General features: G+C 45.0%; 1 protein-coding gene and 1 pseudogene across 2 annotated transcripts; one reads left to right on the top strand and one right to left on the bottom strand.

Annotated features, from left to right (window-relative positions):
- Window positions 1-873: 873 nt before the first annotated feature.
- On the bottom strand, window positions 874-9,633 carry LOC128417011 (ly6/PLAUR domain-containing protein 2-like). 2 transcript variants are annotated; one of them, XM_053395158.1, is made up of 4 exons: window positions 9,390-9,633; window positions 9,052-9,269; window positions 4,385-4,504; window positions 874-2,314 (listed from the first exon to the last, which is right to left on the bottom strand). In XM_053395158.1, the coding sequence occupies exons 1-4, from the start codon at window positions 9,398-9,400 to the stop codon at window positions 2,103-2,105; spliced, it is 561 nt and encodes a 186-aa protein (XP_053251133.1). In that variant the 5' UTR covers window positions 9,401-9,633; the 3' UTR covers window positions 874-2,102. The 2 variants fall into 2 exon arrangements, with proteins under 2 accessions (XP_053251133.1, XP_053251134.1); XM_053395159.1 differs by lacking the exon at window positions 9,052-9,269 and having other exon boundaries at window positions 9,314-9,624.
- A 10,793-nt stretch (window positions 9,634-20,426) lies between these two features.
- LOC128417020 (small nuclear ribonucleoprotein Sm D2-like) lies at window positions 20,427-20,902 on the top strand (annotated as a pseudogene).
- The last annotated feature ends 2,538 nt before the right edge of the window (window positions 20,903-23,440 follow it).

Raw genomic sequence — 23,440 nt, 5'->3', positions numbered from 1 at the left:
TTAAAAAAAATACTGTCTGTTACCAAAAATCATTTTTCAATAAATTGTACAATAATTGTACTGTACATTTGAATATCTACTTGCCATTATTCTGACTATGTTTCTGCTTTCAGAGCTAGTTATTACTTACCTTATTACAAAAAACAGTAATAATTGAATGCAGTGACAATAATTTATGATAATAAAGAGTGGACACATAGTCCTACAGATACAACTGGCCCTTTGAGGGTGACCAAACTGCTGATGCGGCCCCCGATGAATTTGAGTTTGACACCCCTGATCTAGATCAAGGGAAGTAATAGTGCCACTGTATTCTGCTCTGGTCAGACCTCACCTGGAGTACTGTGTCCAGTTCTGGGCACCACAGTTCAAGAAGGACACTGACAAACTGGAACGTGTCCAGAGGAGGGCAACCAAAATGGTCAAAGGCCTGGAAACGATGCCTTATGAGGAACGGCTAAGGGAGCTGGGCATGTTTAGCCTGGAGAAGAGGAGGTTAAGGGGTGATATGATAGCCACGTTCAAATATATAAAACGATGTCACATAGAGGAGGGAGAAAGGTTGTTTTCTGCTGCTCCAGAGAAGCGGACACGGAGCATTGGTTCCAAACTACAAGAAAGAAGATTCCACCTAAACATTAGGAAGAACTTCCTGACAGTAAGAGCTGTTTGACAGTGGAATTTGCTGCCAAGGAGTGTGGTGGAGTCTCCTTCTTTGGAGGTCTTTAAGCAGAGGCTTGACAACCATATGTCAGGAGTGCTCTGATGGTGTTTCCTGCTTGGCAGGGGGTTGGACTCGATGGCCCTTGTGGTCTCTTCCAACTCTATGATTCTATGATTCTATGATGAAATCACGCACGAAACAGTGTGGGATAATTTACTGATCAATGGGAATTTATTGTTATTTATTCGGTTTACATCCTGCCCTACCTCCCGAAGGAGACATATAATCTATCTACACAAGTAAATCAGGATGGATTGCTCATTGTTGTATAAGCTGCCTGCAAACAGATCGTGGTAGGCGTTCGACAAAAACGGGGGCATCGTGTAATTTCAGCATAAGCATCATGCAACAAGTTAGGATAAATGATTGATAAAGAGGAGAGGGTTTCTGGAAGGGTACTTCATGCATAAAAAGAGAATCATGCAAAGCCCGTCCCCAATGTCTCTACATGCAACGGATCCATTTCAGACAGCCCCACATTGAGAAGGAAGATTTTAAGAGGATTTTAAGATGAGTTCTGGTGACTGCTCTCGGAATCCTGCCTGGCTATTGGGAGCCGTGATCAGGTGTGCATAAAGGCACATCTTTAAGACTAATTGTTCAGCCACACTTCCGCTTGACCTGCGTTTTTATTGCATTCTGTAGCGATTCCTTTCCCCAGGTCCAGGAGATTTTCTTCTTGCTCCACAGCTGAGCCTTGCGAAACTCCGATCTACGGATTCACAGGAAATCTGAAGAAGGGTTTTGCTGCTAAAGGAGCTTCAGTGCAGTGGGCAAGATAGGGTTTTCACAAAGCACAGTCATGGAACAATGAGAAAAGCTCTCAGACCCGGGGGTGATTAACTAGAAAACAATATGATAAAAATACAAGTCATGTGAAAGTCTCGTTGCCTTTCCCTGGGGAAAACTGCTCTTTAGTCCTCAATCAGAGACAACAGCCATTTGGGTTTTCCATGAATTGCTGTTTGTTCTGATTTAGAGCTAAAGAGCAGGTTTTCCCTGGGAAAGGAGTGGGGCAAGGGGGAAACTGCTTGGAACTGTGTTTTCTAAACATGGGGTGAGCCACGAAAGGCAGAATCAGAGACAATGAGCTGAGCAAAGGGCTGACTGGCACCACCAAAATACTTAAGCATCAGGTCTCTGATTCTCTTTTCAGCCAGGAGGAGCAGGCCAGCCAGGATTTTTCATAGCGCAAAGCATTTTCACACACACCCCGTTTTCTTTGCCTGATGAGAAGAGGAGACTGCCATTGCAGGAGAAGAGAGAGGTACACAGCCCGACTGAGATAGCAAAGCCAAGCGGGGCTTGATCAAGGAGTTGTTGTCGTTTGCACACACACATACACACACCCCAAGATCTTCTGCCTTTGCCATCTGAATCACAGTCCAGGTCGGAGGAGGATGAAGAAGGAAGCAGCTGAGGTCCCCACCGTGATGTAGCTGATCTGCACGCTGGCAGCCCCATCGTGGTTGCAGAGATCCGTGTTGCAGCAGGTCACCGGGCGAGTCAAGCCAATCCCATCCACGTCGGACGGAATGCACCTCGAAGAACAAGACCGCGTGACGGTTGAATCGCCCTGGAATGGGTACACTGCAAATACAAGTGGCAAGACAGATCAGACCCTGTCGTCCACCCCTCTCCGAAATCCACCACGGTGCAGCAGGTACACGGTCCTCTATGCCTCCCCTGTGCAGTTGTGAATTTTTGCACAACTGGGAAGTAGAGGCTGTGGATACCCTGCCAATGGGGTAAGGGAACAAGGGGGTTCAGAATCTCCAAATCATGCATTGCAGGGGATTGGGGCCCTTCCAACTCTGCAGTGCTAGGATTCTCTGGGGAAAGACCGGGAGATCTAACTCTTGCAGAGATAAGAAAGCACCTCATCAGACTGTGCACCAGCGAGGAGGTGGTTTGGAGGCTGGGTGGGTATGTTGGGAATTAGAAGACTGTATGAGAAGCCCACCTGAGCACAGCAGCAATGCAGACCCCCACCCTCATTCCTCACAGCTGGTAATACTGGCTCTAATAATAGGCCTTTGTGGCTAGTAACTATTGATATCCTGCACCAGATGATTCTATGTCCTCCCCTGTTGATAGCCTTATATCTAGACCATTTATATAAGAAGAAAACTGCTGGATCTGGCCAAGATCTGCACACACACACGCACACACAGTCCAGCACAGCTGAATGTTGGAAGATTCAGGGCAGATAACAGAAGGTCCTTCTGCACACAGCACAAACTATGGAACTCTTCCCACAGGAGGCAGTGAAGGTCACCAAAGTAGATGGCTTTAAAAATGGATTCGGCAAATTCATGGAGATCAAGGTAAAGGTAAGGGACCCCTGGATGGTTAAGTCCAATCAAGGTGACTATGGGGTTGCGGCGCTCATCTCACTTTCAGGCCGAGGGAGCCGGTATTTGTCTACAGACAGCTTTCCGGGTCATGTGGCCAGCAGGACTAAACTGCTTCTGGCGCAACAGGACACCGTGACAGAAACCGGAGCGCACGGAAACGCCATTTACCTTCCCGCCGGAGCGGTACCTAAATATCTACTTGCACTGGTGTGCTTTCGAACTGCTAGGGGCAGAGCAACAGGAGCTCACTCCGTCGTGGGGATTCAAACCGCCAACCTTCCGATCGGCAAGCCCAAGAGGCTCGGTGGTTTAGACCACAGCACCAACCGCGTCATGGAGGAGGGGGCTGTTGATGACTACTAACCATGATGCCAATGTCCTGCCTCCACAGCTGAAGCCAGCAAGACTTCTGAATACCACTTGCTGGGAACTGCAGGAGGGTAGATTACTCATGTGTGACTTTGGGCCCTCGTATTTATGAGACCACCTCTCCTGGTCTGCCCCACAGAGGACCTTAAGGTCCATGAATAATCATAGTTTAGAGGTCCTGGGCCCTAAGGAAGTCAAGATTATCCTCTACCAGAGCTAGGGCCTTCTCAGTGATGGCTCCAACTTGGTGGAATGCTCTGTCCCATGAGACCAGGGCCCTGCAGGATTTAACCTCCTTCCACAGGGCCTGTAAGACAGAGCTATTCCGCCTGGCTTTCAACTTGAACTTAGCCTGATCTTTTATTCCCCTGTTCTTCCCTCCCCCTCCCCTATTTATGAAGATTACCCGCTCTGAGACCCCACAGCTAATTCTCCCCTGGTCTCCTTACTGGCCCAAATAGGACTAATTTAGCCAGCTAGCTCTGGTGATCATCTGATGTTTATTGGATGGATTTCCCCCCCCTAAATTGATTTTTGAATTCTGAATTTATTGTTATTCATGTTTTATACTGTTTTTTGTTGCATCAGTTAAGTGTTTTAAATTTGTTGTTAGCCACCCTTGAGCCCGGTTTTCTGAACCGGGAAGTGCAGGGTATAAATAAAAATTTAGTTATATTTTGTTATGTGTTCGAATCCTGCTTGCAGGTTTCTCACGTCCATTTGCTCGGCCCCTGTGAGAACAAGGATGCTGGATTGGGTGAGCCATTGCCCTGGTCCAGCAAGCTCTTCTTATATTTTTAGCCAAATGCCAACAAGAGAACTCCACAAACAGGACTTGAGTTCAACCACGCTCTCCCGTTTGGGGATCCCAGCCCAGGTGTTCAGAGGCAGGCTCTCTCAGAGAGTGGAAGGAGAACACAGCCAAGTCTCTCACCTTCTTCACGCGAGTACATGGTAGTCTTGCACATGGTCTCATTCTGCAAGCAGTTGTCCACCTTCATGCATTTTACAGCCGTTATCGGCTCCGGGCAAGAATAACACCGCAAAGCCTGGGCTGTAGGGGAAAGGGCGACAGAAAAATCTTTACTAACACGAGTTGCCCGCAGGTCTACTTTCTTGCTCAATGCTCAAACCTGTTTCCAATTTTGAAAAGCTGAGAGCCGGCTTAGAGGTCCCTTTAATTGTGCAGTTTTCTTCTATTTAAAGATAAACCTTTGGGAAGGGGGTGCATGAGGACCAAGGTAAGACAAGGTAAAGGACCCCTGAACGGTTAAGTCCAGTCAAAGGCAACTATGGGGTTGCAGAGCTCATCTCGCTTTCAGGCCAAGGGAGCCGGCGTTTGTCGACAGGCAGCTTTCCGGGTCATGTGGCCAGCAGGACTAAACCACTTCTGGTGCAATGGGACACCGTGATGGAAACCAGAGCACACAGAAACGCCGTTTACCTTCCTGCCACAGTGGTACCTATTTATCTACTTGCACTGGCATGCTTTCAAACTGCTAGGTTGGCAGGAACTGGGACAGAGCAACGGGAGCTCACCCCGTTGCAGGGATTCGAACCGCCGACCTTCTGATCGGCAAGCCCAAGAGGCTTGGTGGTTTAGACCACAGGGAGCATGAGGAGAAGATATTTAGCTCTTCCCTCTCCAGCCACGTTTCCAAGGAAGACTAGCACGCCTGTGCTGTGTTTAGCCTTAGGAGAGGAAATTCCCATTGGAGCAGAGGTGAATGCCCATTTCAGGATATTAGGCAAAGAAGACATGGCAGTCAATGTATGACGTCACCCTTTCCAAAAGGCAAAATGAAAGACAAGAAGAAACACTAGGTTTTGGGGTGTTACCAAAACGAAAAAAACCCCTCCGAAGCTTACAAATTTATGTGCATTTTCAGCACTTCAGCTCCTAACGTCATAGGAACGTACGAACCTGCCTTACAAAGAGTCAGGTTAGTGATGGCGCATCTAGTTCTGTATTGTCAACAGGCCAGGAAAGGGTGTGGCTCTCTACCAGATTTGTAGGACTACAACTCCCATCATCCCTTGCTGGCCAGGCCTGATGGGAGCGTTCGCTACATAGCTGTCAACTGTCCCTTATTTGGCGGGAAACTCCCTTATCCCAGCGCCGTTTCCCGCTGCTGTCCCTTATTGATGATGTCCCTTAAATTTCCCGGGTTTCAAAGAAAGCAGCTCCTTTCCCTCCCTTCCTGCCGGCCAGGGAGGAGAGAGGCTCCAACTGTATTGCTTGGCTGCATTGCTCACCCAATAAGGAGTCTAAGAACGACTGGGGGGTGGAGCTTGCATGCCTTGTGCCGATCAAATCGGCCGCATTGCCTGGGGACTCGCCTTTGCTCAGCGCTTCTCAGCGGAGAGGTGATGAAGGTTTTCCTTGCTGCATCCCCTTTGCCGGGTTGCTGCGCTGTGGGAACCACCGCTTGAGGCTTCGTTTGGCTGCTGGCTGGGCTTTCTGCCCTTGGGTCGGAGGGGCTCAGAAGTTGAACATACCTGTGCTGGGAAAATCCCTTATTTTGGCTGCTGATCCCTTATTTTCGATGCTACTGGTCCCTTATTTTCAAATCTGTAAGTTGACAGCTATGGTTCGCTAATGAAATGCACATTTTATGCACACCTGTTGCATAAGCTACTCTTTTTGTGCATGCTTTTTGAGCACTGTACATGCACTGCAAAATCCAGAGAAATGCATAACTTGACTGCAAGTTGCATTCTTGTCCACAAGCACATTTCGGAGCATTGGATTGGACCAAACGAATCCCTCCCTTGTTCTGAACACCAAGACCCCGTGAGGTGGATACAGATGAAACTTAGCTTAACTGGGGCCGGGTATGGTTTGGATATTGTTAAAAACAAACTTTCTTTTAGCATTCCATCACATCTAAAGGTATTGCAGAGAGATCAGGTGTTTCTTGGCCACCTTAGTGAGGATTTCCAGCTGGCCAACTCTGTCCACAGCACCTGTGCAACCCAATGGTTCCTTGCAGATTTACGTAACAGCTGACACCCAGCAGAAAATCTGTGTGCCAAGCTCTGAATCAGATCGTTAGAGCTGCTTAGTTTGTGGTTTGTGTGGACAGGATTTTATTACTCTGCTGGTTTTTATTGTTCCGTAAGCTTCCTTGCACACTGGATGAATCGGAGACTCCTAAGAACGTCAAAGGAAAAGGCTAGCCAAATCTCACACAAAATGCAGCATAAAACAACTTAACTCAGTGCTAAGCAGGAGGGGGAACTTGCATTTCAGTTCACATTTACAGACCCTCCTAGTGCCCCTATTTTCCGGGGACAGTCCCGGATTCACAGAGTTTCTGATTTGAGGCAAAAATTAAAAATAAAAAGAAAGGGCTGTAGCTGAGTGGTAATGGGAGCATCTTCCTCAAATGCAGAAGGGTCCCACGTTCAAAATCACCAGTAGTCTGCTCTGCCTACTAAAACAATCTCAGCAGCGTAGATGCAATCTCTGTTCAGAGCAGCAGCAGAGAGATATTGTCTTGCCTCTATGAAAACACTAAGGGATCTGCAGGGCCAGATCAAGACATTTTGCTGCCAAAGGTGAACCAGAAAAGGCTTTCCTCCTCTTAGCCGAGGGTTCCCATATTCCAAAAAGTGAATATCCAGACACTAAAGTTGTTGTTGTTGCCCAAAGTTGTTGAGCTTTTTGTTGTTGTTTTTGCAAACTCTGAATCAAAAGCCATTGAAGTTTTTGACCTATTTTTAAGAAAATTCACCAAAATCTACACTTCCGACATTCCAACATGAATTTCCATACTGGCTGGATTTCTCCCTGGCATTTCAGCGATTTCCGCTCTGATTGTTTCCAGTGGCGAAATCCCAGGTATGTCTGGGAAATTCCAGACACAAGCCAAGCCTATCTTAGCCATGCAACCTGGCAAGGACACTGAACAGTCAACAGATGAAAACTACCACCCCTTATGATGGTAGAGACATATCTTAATCTTCTTTTTTCTTCTAAAAGCCCTGCTATAGCGCTCAAAGGGACTTAAAGCCCAATCGTATGAATGCTTCCCTAGCTGCAAGTCCAATTAAGTTAAATAGGGTTTGAAGACCAATCCTATATATGTTTACTGAGCAGTAAGTTCCAAGGGTCCGTCCGTAAAGGTAAAGGGACCTCATCTCGCTTTATTGGCCGAGGGAGCCAGCGGACAGCTTCCGGGTCATGTGGCCAGCATGACTAAGCCACTTCTGGCGAACCAGAACAGCGCACGGAAACGCCGTTTACCTTCCCACCGGAGCGATACCTATTTATCTACTTGCACTTTGACGTGCTTTTGAACTGCTAGGTTGGCAGGAGCAGGGACTGAGCAACGGGAGCTCACCCTGTCGAGGGAATTCGAACCGCCAACCTTCTGATTGGCAAGTCCTAGTCCTGAATGGGGTAACTGTGCCCCTGAAGGACCAGGTGCGCAGCCTGGGAGTCATTTTGGACTCACAGCTGTCCATGGAGGCACAGGTCAAATCTGTATCCAGGGCAGCTGTTTACCAGCTCCATCTGGTACGTAGGCTGAGACCCTATCTGCCTGCAGACTGTCTCGCCAGAGTGGTACATGCTCTGGTTATCTCCCGCTTGGACTACTGCAATGCGCTCTATGTGGGGCTACCTTTGAAGGTGACCCGGAAACTACAACTAATCCAGAATGCGGCAGCTAGACTGGTGACCGTGAGCGGCCGCCAAGACCACATAACACCGGTCCTGAAAGACCTACATTGGCTCCCAGTACGTTTCCGAGCACAATTCAAAGTGTTGGTGCTGACCTTTAAAGCCCTAAACGGCCTCAGTCCAGTATATCTGAAGGAGCGTCTCCACCCCCATCGTTCTGCCTGGACACTGAGGTCCAGCTCCGAGGGCCTTCTGGCGGTTCCCTCACTGCGAGAGGCCAAGTTACAGGGAACCAGGCAGAAGGCCTTCTCGGTAGTGGCGCCCGCCCCGTGGAACGCCCTCCCATCAGATGTCAAAGCGATAAACATCTACCTGACATTCAGAAGACATCTGAAGGCAGCCCTGTTCAGGGAAGTTTTTAATATGTGACATTTTAGTGTATCTTTCATCTTTGTTGGAAGCCGCCCAGAGTGGCTGGGGAAACCCAGCCAGATGGGCGGGGTACAAATAATAAATTATTATTATTATTATCAGTGGTTTAACCCACAGCGCCACCTGCATCCCTTGGAACTTACTGCTCAGTAAACATATACAGTGATACCACGGGTTACATACGCTTCAGGTTACATGCGCTTCAGGTTACAGACTCCCCTAACCCAGAAATAATACCTCGGGTTAAGAACTTTGCTTCAGGATGAGAACAGAAACCGTGCAGCGGTGGCGTGGCAGCAGCAGGAGGCCCCATTAGCTAAAGTGGTGCTTCAGGTTAAGAACAGTTTCAGGTTAAGAACAGACCTCCAGAACGAATTAAGTTCTTAACCCGAGGTACCACTGTATAGGATCGGTCTGCAAACCCTATTTAACTTAATGGGACTCTAAACCACTAAACAACAAAGTTCCAAGGGAATGCAGACTGACTCTTCTTCCAAAGAGAGCCCACTGCCTTGTGAGGGAGTCTGTTCCGCAACTTTTACCCTCAGAAAACTCTTCCTGGTGTTTAGTCTGAGTCTCCTTTCCTACGATTCGAAGCCATTGGTTCAGGTCCTGCGCTCCAGAACAAGAGAAAACAAGCTTGCTCCATCTTCCACGGGACAGCCCTTCAGATATTTGAAGATGGCTATCCCAACACCTCTCAGTCTCCTCTTCTCCAGGGCTAAAGATCCCCAACTCCCTCAATTTAACTCTCAGCCAACTGAAACATCAAAAATGGATCTGCATAAATAAAAGGGGCCTTACCAAACTCAGCACACCAAAGAGTAGCCAGCAATGCAGTAAGAAACACCTTCATCCTGCTTCTTGAGCAATGCCTCACGATCTCAGCATTCCAGTTTTGCCGGTCGACAGCCCAGACAAAGGCAGAATTTTGATTCTCTGCCTTTTACTCTCTTGGCAATGGTGGGTTGTTGCTGTTGTTTTTCTTCCAACCTATCATGTCCCTCCTCTCTGAAATAATATTGTGTCGAAAAAAACAAGTTCCCTTTCAGTCTGGAAAGGATTAAGCTACCTGAAACCAAAAGCAAACACACCTGCCTGGTTTATTCTGCCCCACATCTGCTAGGAATCTGCTACCTAACCCCCCAGGGGTCTCTCTGAATTCCTGCTCTGCCTTGGGGAATTGGTTTCTTTGCCTTTCGGTGATCCCCAAAGACATTTGTTTTATGCTTTGATCATCCTCCCCCAATTTGCTTTATTAATTTTAAGAAGAAAATAAGGGAATTTGGGGATATAATATGCAACGAACTCAAAAAGATGTTTAAAATCTCTTTTGTAAAAAACTGGAGCATCACTGCTGCCAATTGAGGAGAAAGAAGATATTGTTATCTTCCCCCCAAACTCTAGAAATTAATAAATGGTAGGATTTTGACTTTGTCCATGGAGTTTTCTTGGCAGGGATACTGGAGTGGCTTGCCGGTTCCTGCTCCAGGTGGATCACTTTTGGTCAAAACTCTGCACTATAACATGTCCATCTTGGGTGGCCCTGCACGGCATAGCTCATAGCTTCTCTGAGTTATTCAAGCCCCTTCGCCACGGCAAGGCAGTGATCCATGAAGGCTGATCACCGAAGAATTGATGCTTTTGAATTATGGTGCTGGAGGAGACTCTTGAGAGTCCCATGGACTGCAAGAAGATCAAACCTCTCCATTCTGAAGGAAATCAGCCCTGAGTGCTCACTGGAAGGACAGATCATGAAGTTGAGGCTACAATACTTTGGCCACCTCATGAGAAGAGAAGACTCCCTGGAAAAGACCCTGATGTTGGGAAAGATGGAGGGCACAAGGAGAAGGGGACGACAGAGGATGAGATGGTTGGACAGTGTTCTCGAAGCTACCAGCATGAGTTTGACCAAACTGCGGGAGGCAGTGGAAGACAGGAGTGCCTGGCGTGCTCTGGTCAATGGGGTCACGAAGAGTCGGACACGACTAAACGACTAAACAACAACAAACAGGATTTTGACTAGCTGGGATATGGATGAATGTACAACCTGCAGAACTGTGCCAAACAAGGAATCCCTGGGCTGGCTTCTGCAAACCAGCTAATCTGTTTTCTTTTGTTTTTTAAAATCATTTTTATTGATTTTCCTATAAAAACAGCCAATCAACATATCCGAATCATAATCCAATTAAAAATAATAAACTAAAAATTTTTAACATGTCCAATTATAGACCATATTGTAATTATTAATTTTTCCGGGCTCCCCAAAGGCTGGACCTTTGAAGCATATCTCCAAATCTTCATTCCTGCCTCTTCTCATTGTTTTCATATTATCCATCTTCTGATCTTAACGCTTTAAAGTTCTCTATCCCTGGCTCTACGATTCTCAGTCATGTCAGAAATCATATATCCTTTCGTCCGTCGAATACAGCTTTATTTGTGTATATATATTTTTTCAACTGTCTATTTGCCAGCGCAGCTTTCCCTGACTCCATTCCAATCTTCCAATCCAGGCTGTTGTCCAAGCTTTTCGTTTGAGATTTAATAACATAGTAGCTTCCACATTGTTAATAATAGTAAAAAAAAATTATTTATATCCCACCCTCCCCAGCCGAAGCCAGGCTCAGGGCGGCTAACAACAATAAAATAATACAACATTCTAAAATCATTTCATTATAAAATTAATTCAAATCAAACTGATGGCAACCATTGGGCTAGAGTTCTGTGAAGATTGCCAAAGGAGGGGGTCAGACTGTGCCTTGGCCAAAGGCCTGGTGGAACAGCTCCATCTTGCAGGCCCTGCGGAAAGATGTCAAGTCCTGCAGGGCCCTAGTCTTTTGTGACAGAGCGTTACAGCAGTTCGGGGCCACAGCCGAAAAAGCCCTGGCTCTGGTTGAGGCCAGCCTAACCTCTCTGTGGCCTGGGACCTCCAAGATGTTTTTGTTTGAAGATCGTAAGGTCCTCCGTGGGACATACCAGGAGAGGCGGTCCCATAGGTATGAGGGTCCTAGGCCGTATAGGGCTTTAAAGGTCAAAACCAGCACCTTGAACCTGACCCTGTACTCCACCAGGAGCCAGTGTAGCTGGTAAAGCACTGGGTGAATGTGATCCCACAGCGAGGACCCCGTAAGGAGTCTCGCCGCGGCATTCTGCACCCGCTGGAGTTTCTGGGTCAGTCTCAAGGGCAGCCCCACGTAGAGTGAGTTACAACAATCCGGTCTGGAGGTGACTGTCGCGTGGATCACAGTGGCTAGGTCAGAGCGAGAGAGATAAGGAGCCAACTGTTTAGCTTGGCGGTGATGAAAAAATGCCACCTTTGTTATAGCTGCAATCTGCGCCTCCATGGAAAGGGAGGTTAAGTTATTACTGTAAATTGTTAAGCATACTGTTTGCAATAATGCAATGAATATGAGCTGTATTCCACCGATATAAGTTATTTGGCGATCGATCAGTCTCTCAGAGACCACACAATCCCCCCCTCCAGGCTCTAGAGGGTGGGCTGCTAGACATCCATTCAGCCTTCTCTCTCACTCATAATGAAAAACTTCTGCAAACAGCTGCACTATATATTATCCCAAATTGTTATCTCAAGACATTACAAAATCAGCCAGCAAATATTTCCTGCGTCTCTCGAAAAGGGAGGAATTCTCATTTTTCCGTGCTGCGTCATATTAACAAGCGCCATCTTTGTTTCTTCTTTTATCTTTATCAAGTCTTTCAAGTCTAAGTAAAGCTGAGCAGTTGAATGCTTAATTATAAATAAAAGTCCATCTGTACTCTTTTTTAAAAAAAAGTTTCTTAATGAGGCTTGGCATTGAAAACCAATTGGTTTTTTTTAATTGCTTTTTATTAAATTTTTCACAAACAAAAATAAAACAAAATAAAACTATCTTTTACAGTCATCATTTTATGTCATCTTATTTACACTGCGTATATTCACGCCCAGACTTCCTTCCTTCCCGCTTCGGTTTTCTTAATATATGTCTTTTCTTGTAGATTCTTATTCAACTTCCATACACATCACAGGATTTATATCAACCCTGCTGTAGTCTTTAGACTTCTACAGTTAGATCTTATATATGCCACAAATTTACCCTGCTCTTCTTCAAACTTTGTCCCTTTTTGGTCTCGAATTCTGTAGGTCATTTTAGCTAATTCTGTATACTAAAAAAATTTAGCCTGCCATTCCATTATCATTGGGGTCTCCTGTAATTTCCATTTTTGAGCTACCAGTATTCTAGCTGCTGCAGTAGCATATTGGAATAATTTATGGTTCTCCTTCTTAACTTCCTCCCCTATGACCCCTAATAGAAAAGCTTCCAGTTTTTTCGGGAATGTATACTTTAAAAGTTTCTTCAGTTAATTATATATTAAATCCCCCCAAAAATTTCATCTTTTCACACTGTCACCACATGTGGTAGAGGTCCCCATCTTTTACTTTACATTTCCAACAGGCTTTATTACTCAATTTATACATTTTGGCCAATTTAACTGGGGTGATATACCACCAGTACATCATTTTTCCTAAATTTTCTCTTAAGGTGGAGCATGCTGTAAATTTCATACCTACGTTCCATAATTTAACCCATTTGTCGTATTCAATATTATAGCCAAAATCGACCGCCCACTTTATCATAACTTCTTTTACTAACTCGTACTTAGTGTCCCATTCCAGCAAGTAATCATACATTTTAGACAGGAGTTTTGTTCTACTCTCCAAGATATCTATTTGGTATTTGGACTTTTTCTCACTATATCCCTTTTTTAAATCTTCTTTTAATAAACCATTCACTTGATGTAGCCATCCTGTAAACCCATCTTTTATTTCCTCATATGGTTTAATTTTCCATCCTTTCTCTGTTTTCACCAATATATCTTCGTAAGTTGCTCTGTTTCCCTCCATATTTAATTTTTTTGTTGTTAACACATCTATCGGCATTGAAAACCAATTGTAGATGTTAAGAAGAGAAAAAAGACATACCAAACACATCCGTAATCCACACGCCATGATAAGAATCTCTTTGAAATCCGAGCTTAAACACCAGGAACTGTACAGTTCTGCAGGTTTTTGCTTAGTCTTCTTCGGTCCAGGCTATGTCTGTTTATTGTCCAAATCCAATCATTTTATCAAACAGATATTTCCGGCTATGAGAATGACATCAGAGAGTGCCAGCCGTGTCGTGCTCTGGGACCCAGTGTCCTGCTTCTTGCACCTTGATGCAAGCTGACAATCTCGGACAATCTGCGGATCTGCGAGACTGTCCTCCCCCACGCTGGGGAGTGTGCCAGGGCTAATTACCTCCATATCAGCCCTGAATTAGCGGCATGGCTGGGATCCGATCATATAGGAGTCAGCCATTTCCCACGACCAGAAACAGGAAGCCCCACCAGCTAATCTGTTAACAGGACAAAAGTGGTTGATGGGCCATCCAAGAGGAATCCTATGGCCTGGGGAGACAGAGGTTTCCAGGGTGAGGGGGTGTTTCTTTGAAGTGACAGGAAAAGAGAGTTTTTAGCAAGGTGTTCTGGGAAGGAGGAGGAGGAAGAAGAGAGACCAAGATCCATCTTGGGCAGGCTGGCTGAAGGCTGGCTGGGAGATATGCCTTTGACCCCAAGGACTGCACAAGCCCTTCTCAAAATGACCATGCTGTAAGATCTGGACTCCCTCTGTGCAGACTGAAGGTGTAAATAGGGGAATAAATGATATTTCTTAAAGCCACAACGTCTCTGCCACATCTTCAGTTCTCCAAAAGAACACAGGACCTGGGTGAGTGCCTGGAACTCCCTTGAATATTGCAGAGTGTGAGGATGGCACCCAATTTTGTAAAAATATCCATGGGGTTAGTTGATGGTCTGACTCAGCCTGCAGCAGTTTCCTACGCACCTAAAATTCTTACTGGTTTCTTTGAGAGGTTTTCGTGAGCATCCTCAGCACTGCAAAAGCAAACACCAAGCACTCGCTTTCCCTTTTTGATGTTTCTCGTGAAAAAGTGACTTTGTTTTAAATAGCCCTCGGTGGTCTAACTCACTTCCAGTTGCCCTCATTTGTGTTCAGTCGTCGTCATGTAGCCAAATCTGATTAAATATGTGTACTGAAATGTGGGGGCAGGGAGCCACACCATCAACTCAGGTATTTGAAATTCCACTACCTGCCTTTGAAGAAGGAATGGACACTACTAGGGTTGAAAAGTCAAGAGCATCCCAGATTCTAAGATTTCAGGGCCGAAACCTGAGAACTAAGGATGCCCCAGGCAAGGGAGGTTAATTGGGAAAGGGGAGCGGTGGAGGGCAGATTTCAGAGTGCCTATACTATAATTTGTCCATGGAGTTTTCTTGGCAGGGATACTGGAGTGGCTTGCCGGTTCCTCCTCCAGGTGGATCACGTTTGGTCAAAACTCTCCACTATGAGCTGTTCATCTTGGGTGCCCTGCTCGGCATAGTTCATAGCTTCTCTGAGTTATTCAAGCCCCTTTGCCACGGCAAGGCAGTGATCTATGAAGGGGGTGACGGTTGGACAGTGTTGTCGAAGCTACCAGCATGAGTTTGACCAAACTGCGGGAGACAGTAGAAGACAGAAGTGCCTGGCGTGCTCTGGTCCAGGGAGTCACGAAGAGTCGGACACTACTAAACGACTAAACAACAAGAAGATACTATAATTTGCTGCTGGTTCTTCCTCGAATGATAATTCATATGTGGTGGGGTTGCAAGGAAATAAAGAAGTTTTGGGGAATATTATATGAGGAACTTAAGAAAAAGCTTTAAAAATCCTTGATAAAAAATCCCGAAGCTTATATGTTAGGGTTGGTGGGCAAAGGCATACCACATATGAAATATATATATATATATAGATTTATATGCAACAACAGCTGCCAGGGTAGTGATTGCTACTAAATGGAAATCTCAGGACATACCAACAAAGGAAGAGTGGATTTGTAAATTGAGTATATAGAATTGGCAAAATTAACTTCAGTTATAAGATATCAATCAAACCAAAAGTTAAGAATGGAGTGGAAGTATTTTGAAGATTATATGTCAAAATATTGTTCTAAAAATGACACGTTAACAGGCTTAGAATAAAAAATGTAAGCAATAACAAAAGAAAGAAAGAAAGAAAAACCAGAATTTAACAAAAATGATTTATTATAGAATGCAAGGGAAAAAGGTAGACAGAAATATACAGAAGTCGAATTGCTGTGGAGGGAAGTAGAGGGTGGGTGATGGGTTTTATAATTAAGTGTATAATTATGCAACTGTTGTAGTTTAGATATTATATTTTATGTGAGGGAATCATTGGGAATTTTGGTTATTATGTATATATGTTCCGTTTCAATAAAGATCTTTGAAAATTTATATATATATATATATATATATATATATATATATATATATACACACACACACACACACACACACACACACACACACACACACAGTGGTACCTCGGGTTAAGTACTTAATTTGTTCCGGAGGTCCGTTCTTAACCTGAAACTGTACTTAACCTGAAGCACCACTTTAGCTAATGGGGCCTCCTGCTGCTGCCGCGCCGCCGGAGCACGATTTTTGTTCTCATCCTGAAGCAAAGTTCTTAACCTGAGGTACTCTTTCTGGGTTAGCGGAGTCTGTAACCTGAAGCGTATGTAACCCGAGGTACCACTGTGTCTGTGTGTGTGTATGTGTAGATAGATAGATAGATAGATAGATAGATAGATAGATAGATAGAGATAGATAGATGATAGATGATAGATAGATGATAGATAGATAGATAGATGATAGATAGATGATAGATAGATAGATAGATGATAGATAGATGATAGATAGATAGATAGATAGATAGATAGATAGACAGACAGACAGACAGACAGACAGATAGATAGATAGATAGATAGATAGATAGATAGATAGATGATAGATAGATAGATAGATAATTTGCTGCTGTGGGGTGCCACAGGGTTCTGTCTTGGGCCCGGTCTTATTCAACATCTTTATCAACGACTTGGATGATGGACTCAAGGGCATCCTGATCAAATTTGCAGATGACACCAAACTGGGAGGGGTGGCTAACACCCCAGAGGACAGGAACACACTTCAAAACGACCTTGACAGATTAGAGAACTGGGCCAAAACAAACAAGATGAATTTTAACAGGGAGAAATGTAAAGTATTGCACTTGGGCAAAAAAAATGAGAGGCACAAATACAAGATGGGTGACACCTGGCTTGAGAGCACTACATGTGAAAAGGATCTAGGAGTCTTGGTTGACCACAAACTTGACATGAGCCAACAGTGTGACGCGGCAGCTAAAAAAGCCAATGCAATTCTGGGCTGCATCAATAGGAGTATAGCATCTAGATCAAGGGAAGTAATAGTGCCACTGTATTCTGCTCTGGTCAGACCTCACCTGGAGTACTGTGTCCAGTTCTGGGCACCACAGTTCAAGAAGGACATTGACAAACTGGAACGTGTCCAGAGGAGGGCAACCAAAATGGTCAAAGGCCTGGAAACGATGCCTTATGAGGAACGGCTAAGGGAGCTGGGCATGTTTAGCCTGGAGAAGAGGAGGTTAAGGGGTGATATGATAGCCATGTTCAAATATATAAAAGGATGTCACATAGAGGAGGGAGAAAGGTTGTTTTCTGCTGCTCCAGAGAAGCGGACACGGAGCAATGGATCCAAACTACAAGAAAGAAGATTCCACCTAAACATTAGGAAGAACTTCCTGACAGTAAGAGCTGTTCGACAGTGGAATTTGCTGCCAAGGAGTGTGGTGGAGTCTCCTTCTTTGGAGGTCTTTAAGCAGAGGCTTGACAACCATATGTCAGGAGTGCTCTGATGGTGTTTCCTGCTTGGCAGGGGGTTGGACTCGATGGCCCTTGTGGTCTCTTCCAACTCTATGATTCTATGATTCTATGATTCTATGATTCTTGCCAGGCTAAAACTTGCAAGCTACATGCACAATCTTCTTGTTAAGTGTTTTTATTGTGAAAGGCTGTCTCGCTCACCTGGATATTTAACCCTCCACCTGCCACTTGGAGGAAGCCATGTAAAGATGGAGGCTTCAGTTCCAGGCAATAATTTGCTGCCAGCTCCTACCTGTCTGAAGCTTGAAAGCTTTGGGCACTGTCAAAAATAAAGAAATACAATGTGTTCTCTTCTACCTGGGGATTCAAGCCCTCGCGCTGCTAACTGGGGGCATCAGTTTGGCCCTAGAGGGGAGGTCTGGCAACCCTACTCTTTCAGGGTTGAAAAATGTATCCTTCTCTGGCTGAGTCAGCCTAAATCTCCTGTGCCTTTACTGAGAATTTTCAGAGATTTGGCCTTTCTTGTTCTGCAACTGCCAGAGGGCAGCTTTTTGCTGCACCGCGATCATGGTTTCATAACATTTAGCCTAAGGCTTTTATCCTGTGTACCCACAGTTTGGGAATAGCGCCTTGCAGTGTAAAGCTGCTTTGCTGCATCTCATGTCCAGCGATAGCTTCCTGGAATCCTGTTAGTGGATACGACGAATCATTTTTACTGAGGTGGTACGGAAAGATCAGAGCGGATCAGTGGCTTCCCAGTGCAAACAGAGCTTCAAATTTTGCAGAGGGATTTATTGATCCCTGGTTTATTTATTGAGATTTGATGCAAAGCTTTGTGCCATACACTTTGGGTGTTTTCGTTGCTCTTTCTATCGAAATTGTCCTTTATTTGTTTTTATTATTATTCATTTACTTAAATACTTATATTTTTGTGATACAGTGGCATAGATCAAAGTGGTTTACAACAGGATCAGATAAAATAAACTGCAGCAGTTCTGTAACAAAGAAGGTCGTGCAGTTTAAGAGGAACGTTACAACCTGGGGCTAGCATTATAACCAGAGAAATTTACGCAATAATCCACAAGTCCATTCATAAGCACCAAGCCCGACAATGTGGAACATCACAGAGAATCATAGAATTGCAGAGTTGGAAGGGACCCCAAGGGTCATCTAGTCCAAGCCCCTGCAATGCAGGAATCATAACTGAAGCATCCCTGGCAGATGGTCATCCAACCTCTCCTTGAAAACCTCCAATGAAGGAGAGTCCACCACCTTCCAAGATTTCCAAGATTGTTCGTTCCACTGCTGTCGAAGAGCTCTTGCTGTTAGAAAGTTCTTCCTAATGTTGAATTGGAATCTCCTTTCTTAGGATTTGAATCTGTTGGTTCAGGTCCTACCCTCTGGTACAGAAGAAGAAGAAGAAGAAGAAGAAGAAGAAGAAGAAGAAGAAGAAGAAGAAGAAGAGGAGGAGGAGGAGGAGGAGGAGGAGGAAGAAGAAGAAGAGGAAGAGGAAGAAGAAGAAGAAGAGGAGGAGGAGGAGGAGGAGGAGGAAGAGGAAGAAGAAGAAGAGGAAGAGGAAGAGGAAGAGGAAGAAGAAGAAGAAGAAGAAGAAGAAGAAGAAGAAGAAGAAGAAGAAGAAGAAGAAGAAGAAGTGCTCCATCTTCCATGTGACAGCCCTTCAGAGATTTGAAAATGGCTATCACGTCGCCTGGCTAAGCTGTCAGTGTTTGACAAAGAAAAGGTTCTGACCTCCTTTTTACTCCTTTGCCTAGTCCTCAGACCTTAGTTGGCACAAAAGAGTCTTTTTGAAAGTGTATTTTTGCAGAGTATTGCTGCTTTTATTCTTAAAAAGTCTTCTTCTCCAACCACGACCGACAGCTTTTACACACACCAAACACAACCAGCTTTCTACCATCCAACCAACCCACACCCAACACTAACATTGACCACTCCATATATACAGGTACAATTTTGTAAAAGGTTGCATGAGTGATTGTAGGCCGCTGACTCATGCTGACTTACGGTAGTTCTTTTAGCATTAGAGAAATAGTGGCCAATTTTTAGCCGTGACATAAGCATCCCCAATTCCCTCAACCATTCCTCATCAGGCTTGGTTTCCAGTCCCTTGACCATCTTGGTCACCTTCCCTGTGTGGGATGTGATACATAAGTAGCAGTCAAGTACAACATTCCTTGTTTTCCTAGAGTGGACATGCAGGGGAATGTTTGGTCCAGCCAGTCGATAACTTCCTGTTTCCTTCTGGCTGGGATATACTTCCTTTGCATGTGACTAGAGGTGGGCGTGACCTTACCTGTCCAGGTAACAAAAGCACGAGGCATGTAGCTCCTTCTCTCTCTCTTTGACTTCCTCCATCATTGGAGCAGCTTTTTAGCTAGAGATGCTCTGTTGGCTTCTAACAGAGGACACTGAGATTATCTCCATATGAGATAGATCCACATTTATATACTTTGTAACTAAGTCTGCCTTCAGGGATCCAAATGTGAACTGAATGTGAGTAAACTTCTTTTATATACTTTAAACAAGATTGTGGTGTGTTTATTCTTTTAAGAGGGATAAAAGGGAACTTACCAGGAACCTAATAGTTAGAGATTTACGCAAGCCTGCAACCAGTTATTCGCTGGGGAATGTGAAACTCTTCTAAGAAAAGGCACTTGCTAGTAAGGAAGGATATTAATAAACAATATATCCTCTCCTGCCTCCCTGAACATTCCCACACCTTGCACGACTTCCAGCTTGTCAATATTTTTCTTAGACTGTGATGTCCACAAAACTCCAGGTGAGGTCTGACCAAGGCAGAATAGAGTAGTGCGATGAGTTCCCTTGACCTGGACACTGTACTTCTGTTGATGCAGGCTAGAATAGCATTCACTTTTTTTGTTGCTGCATCACTCTGCTGACTCCTGTTCAGTTTGTGGTCTGCTAAGACCCCTAGATCCTTTTCACCTGTGCTACTAGTAAGCCAGTGTGAGGACCCCTTTGATTTGGGCTTTGTTTTCTTGCAATGAAAATCCAGATATTAGTCCAAGACACCATCTAGGATACGGTCCGTGTCAACTGTTCTGAACACGAAGGGCCAGCTGGGCAGGTTTGGAAATGCCCCGGAAGCGGAAGCCTGGGAAGGCGCTCACATTCGCAAGCCCGCGATGGAGCAGTTCGCCGCGTGAGTCGACAGCTAGGAAGACGAGAAGGGCCCAGCCATGAGCCTCTTAAACAAGCCCAAGAGTGAGATGACCCCAGAGGAGCTGCAGAAGAGGGAGGAGGAAGAGTTCAACGCGGGGCCCCTTTATGTTCTCACCCAGTCCTAAAAAACAATACTCAGGTGCTAATCAACTGTCGAAACAACAAGAAACTGCTTGGCCGGGTCAAAGCCTTTGACAGGCACTGCAACATGGTGTTGGAAAACGTTAAGGAGATGTGGACAGAGGTGCCCAAGAGTGGGAAAGGCAAGAAGAAATCAAAACCTGTCAACAAGGACAGTTACATCTCCAAGATGTTCCTGCATGGAGATTCAGTCATTGTGGTGCTGAGGAACCCCCTAATCGCTGGCAAATAATAGGCTGTCAGCAGCATAGCTGTCAAGTGTCCCTTATTTGAAGGGACAGTCCCTTATTCCAGCGCCACGCCCCGCTGCTGTCCCTTATTGATGGATGTCCCTTAAATGTCCCTTAAATTTCAAAGGAAGCAGCTCCTCTCCCTCCCTCCCTCCCTGCCGGCCAGGGAGGAGGGAGGCTCCAACTGTGTTGCTTGTCTGTGTTGCTCACCCAATAAGAAGTCTAAGAACGACTGGGGGGTGGAGCTTGCATGCCTTGTGTGTGGCTAGGTACTGCAAGCTGAGGGGGTTTTTGAATGCTGGACGCCATTTTGTTGCACGTGCTGCTGCAAACTTTGCAGTGCAAAGCCAGGCCAGGGAGCCATCTGAAGTTGAGGCTGCATAGGCCATGTGGTGCATGTGATTCAGATTCTATTCAGTTGAACCTCTGGTTACAAAGTTGGTTGGACAGTGTTCTCGAAGCTACCAGCATGAGTTTGACCAGACTGCAGGAGGACAGGAAGACTGGAGTGCCTGGAACAGGTGAGGCTGCAGGTCCCTTATTTTGGTTGCTGGTCCCTTATTTTCAAGGCTGCTGGTCCCTTATTTTCAAATCTGTAAGTTGACAGCTATGGTCAGAAGGCTGTAGGTTCTCAAGAGCCTAGTCCAGCAAAGATCTGTCTTCTGGGTAACCACCAAGAGGCCGTTATGGTGCGCTGATGGCTTTAGCCAATAGCATCTTCATATCATTTACAAGTATTTTTGACCTACGACCCCGATGAAGGGAAGTGCAAGGCTTCTTGCTATTCATAGAGCTGGCTGATGAATTTTCCAATCCCCAGTCACCTGATTATGTTCATATATGTTGCCTGATGACCTTTTCTTTTGTAATAAACATTTTGTTAAAATCCTCAAAAAAAGAACTGTTCTGAACACACCTTTCCACAGAGATGACAGGCAAATTCGCCCGCAGAGAGCTTTAGAAGGCCCACGGAAACAGCATCTCTGCTGTCATTTTCTTTTACCAACAGTGCGAACTGACATGTGCGGTCAGGGTATTTTTCTCATATTGAATTGCCCAGAACAATACGATAATGGTAAGACTTGGGCGGTTTCATGCAACTTACCTGAAACCGGCTGAACGGTGAATTCCTTTTTCTTTCTTCCCCTTTGCAGACCTACTGTTCTTTTTCTCTTCTGATTGACAGGAGCTTTACTCCTCTCGCTTGTGATTAAATACAATAAGCAAGGTGGAGACACCTGGGCAAAAAATGAACAATTCCCAGAGTTCCCTGTGAAGACGGGTTGATTGTAGAACCACTCCGGGAATGTTGCCTCCTTGAAGGGAATGGAAGTCCCCTAAGGACTCGGAACACCCTGAACAAACTACAGCTCCCAGAATTCTTTGAGGGAAGCCATGACAGTTTAAAGTGGTATCCTGGTCAGGGCCGGATTGGGGTTTGATGAGGCCCTAAGCTACTGAAGGTAAAGGGGCCCTTTATATGTCCAGCTGTCCTATGTCAACAACAAATTGCTGCTGGTTTTTTGTGTTCAATATATGCAAAATGTAATTTATGGACCTAATAGGTATCTAAAGTCATTTGCACATGCAGAATGTAGGCACCCTATATATAGAAATGAGCAAAGCAGTGGGATTTTAGGGAGCAGGCTAGCAGGCGGGACCCATTACTTATATCCTATGTTAACGGAAAAATCCGAGGGCTCCCTTGGACAAAAATAAAGACACCAACCAGGATAACTTGGAGCAAAACAGCAGTCTGTAGCCTTGGCCTTTATTGAACTGTTGCAACAGGGTGTTCCCCTCACTTGCAGGAGAGAGGAAAGACACAGAAAAATGGTGTGCAAGACCTTATAAAAACATTTGAAATTCCCACCCTGTAGATCAAGACCACCCCCAGAAACATCATACATACATCACAGAAAGGAGGGGTTGAGGGTAACCTGAGTGTCCTGTCACTGGTTCCCTTCTCCCCCTCCCCATGAGTCATTTTCAGAAGACAAAAGGTAGTTGAAGTTTCCTGCCCCCTGAGGGGGAATCCAATCACTGTTCTTTTGTTATAGTCTGTGTTGAATCCACTCGTGTATGCAGTCCGTTGTGTTGTTGATGGTCTTCTGTCTGAGACCATCAGGGTTGGCATAGCAACTGGGCAGGACTCCTGTGTATGTACTGGTATGCTCAAAGATTACAATCATAGAATCATAGAGTTGGAAGAGTAAATTTGAGGTTACATTCTCCCACTGCTGTTTAAAAATAAAATAAATTTTTACATACATTTACAGTACACTGCTTGCACTTCTGTTATGTTCCTGTTAACATAATTTGCAAATCATCTTAAGTTTGAAAAGAACAAAGTTGGACTACTAAGGAAAAAAAGACAAGTTGCATGCTGCAATAAGCCAGGAAGTCTTCATTTAACTTTCATTCACTGTTAGGGTCAAACTGGGAAACTGTGATTACCAAGTTCAGAACACTGGCTGCCTATTCAAGATTGGATCCAAAAGCTGACAGAATATGCTGAATTAGATGGTTTATCAGAAAAAATAAAGAATAAATCAAAACAG

Source organism: Podarcis raffonei, chromosome 7 (genome assembly GCF_027172205.1).
Source record: "Podarcis raffonei isolate rPodRaf1 chromosome 7, rPodRaf1.pri, whole genome shotgun sequence".
Lineage (NCBI taxonomy): Eukaryota > Metazoa > Chordata > Lepidosauria > Squamata > Lacertidae > Podarcis > Podarcis raffonei.
This window is presented reverse-complemented; position numbering and strand designations above follow the sequence as displayed.

Excerpts from the sequence above, each read along its gene's own strand:
- LOC128417011 (XM_053395158.1), bottom strand. Across the intron at positions 4,505-9,051 it reads CCAGGAAGAGTTTTCTGAGG|CCCAGGCTTTGCGGTGTTAT; the intron begins GTAAAAGTTGCG and ends TTTCCCCTACAG. Across the intron at positions 2,315-4,384 it reads CATGTACTCGCGTGAAGAAG|TGTACCCATTCCAGGGCGAT; the intron begins GTGAGAGACTTG and ends TTGTATTTGCAG.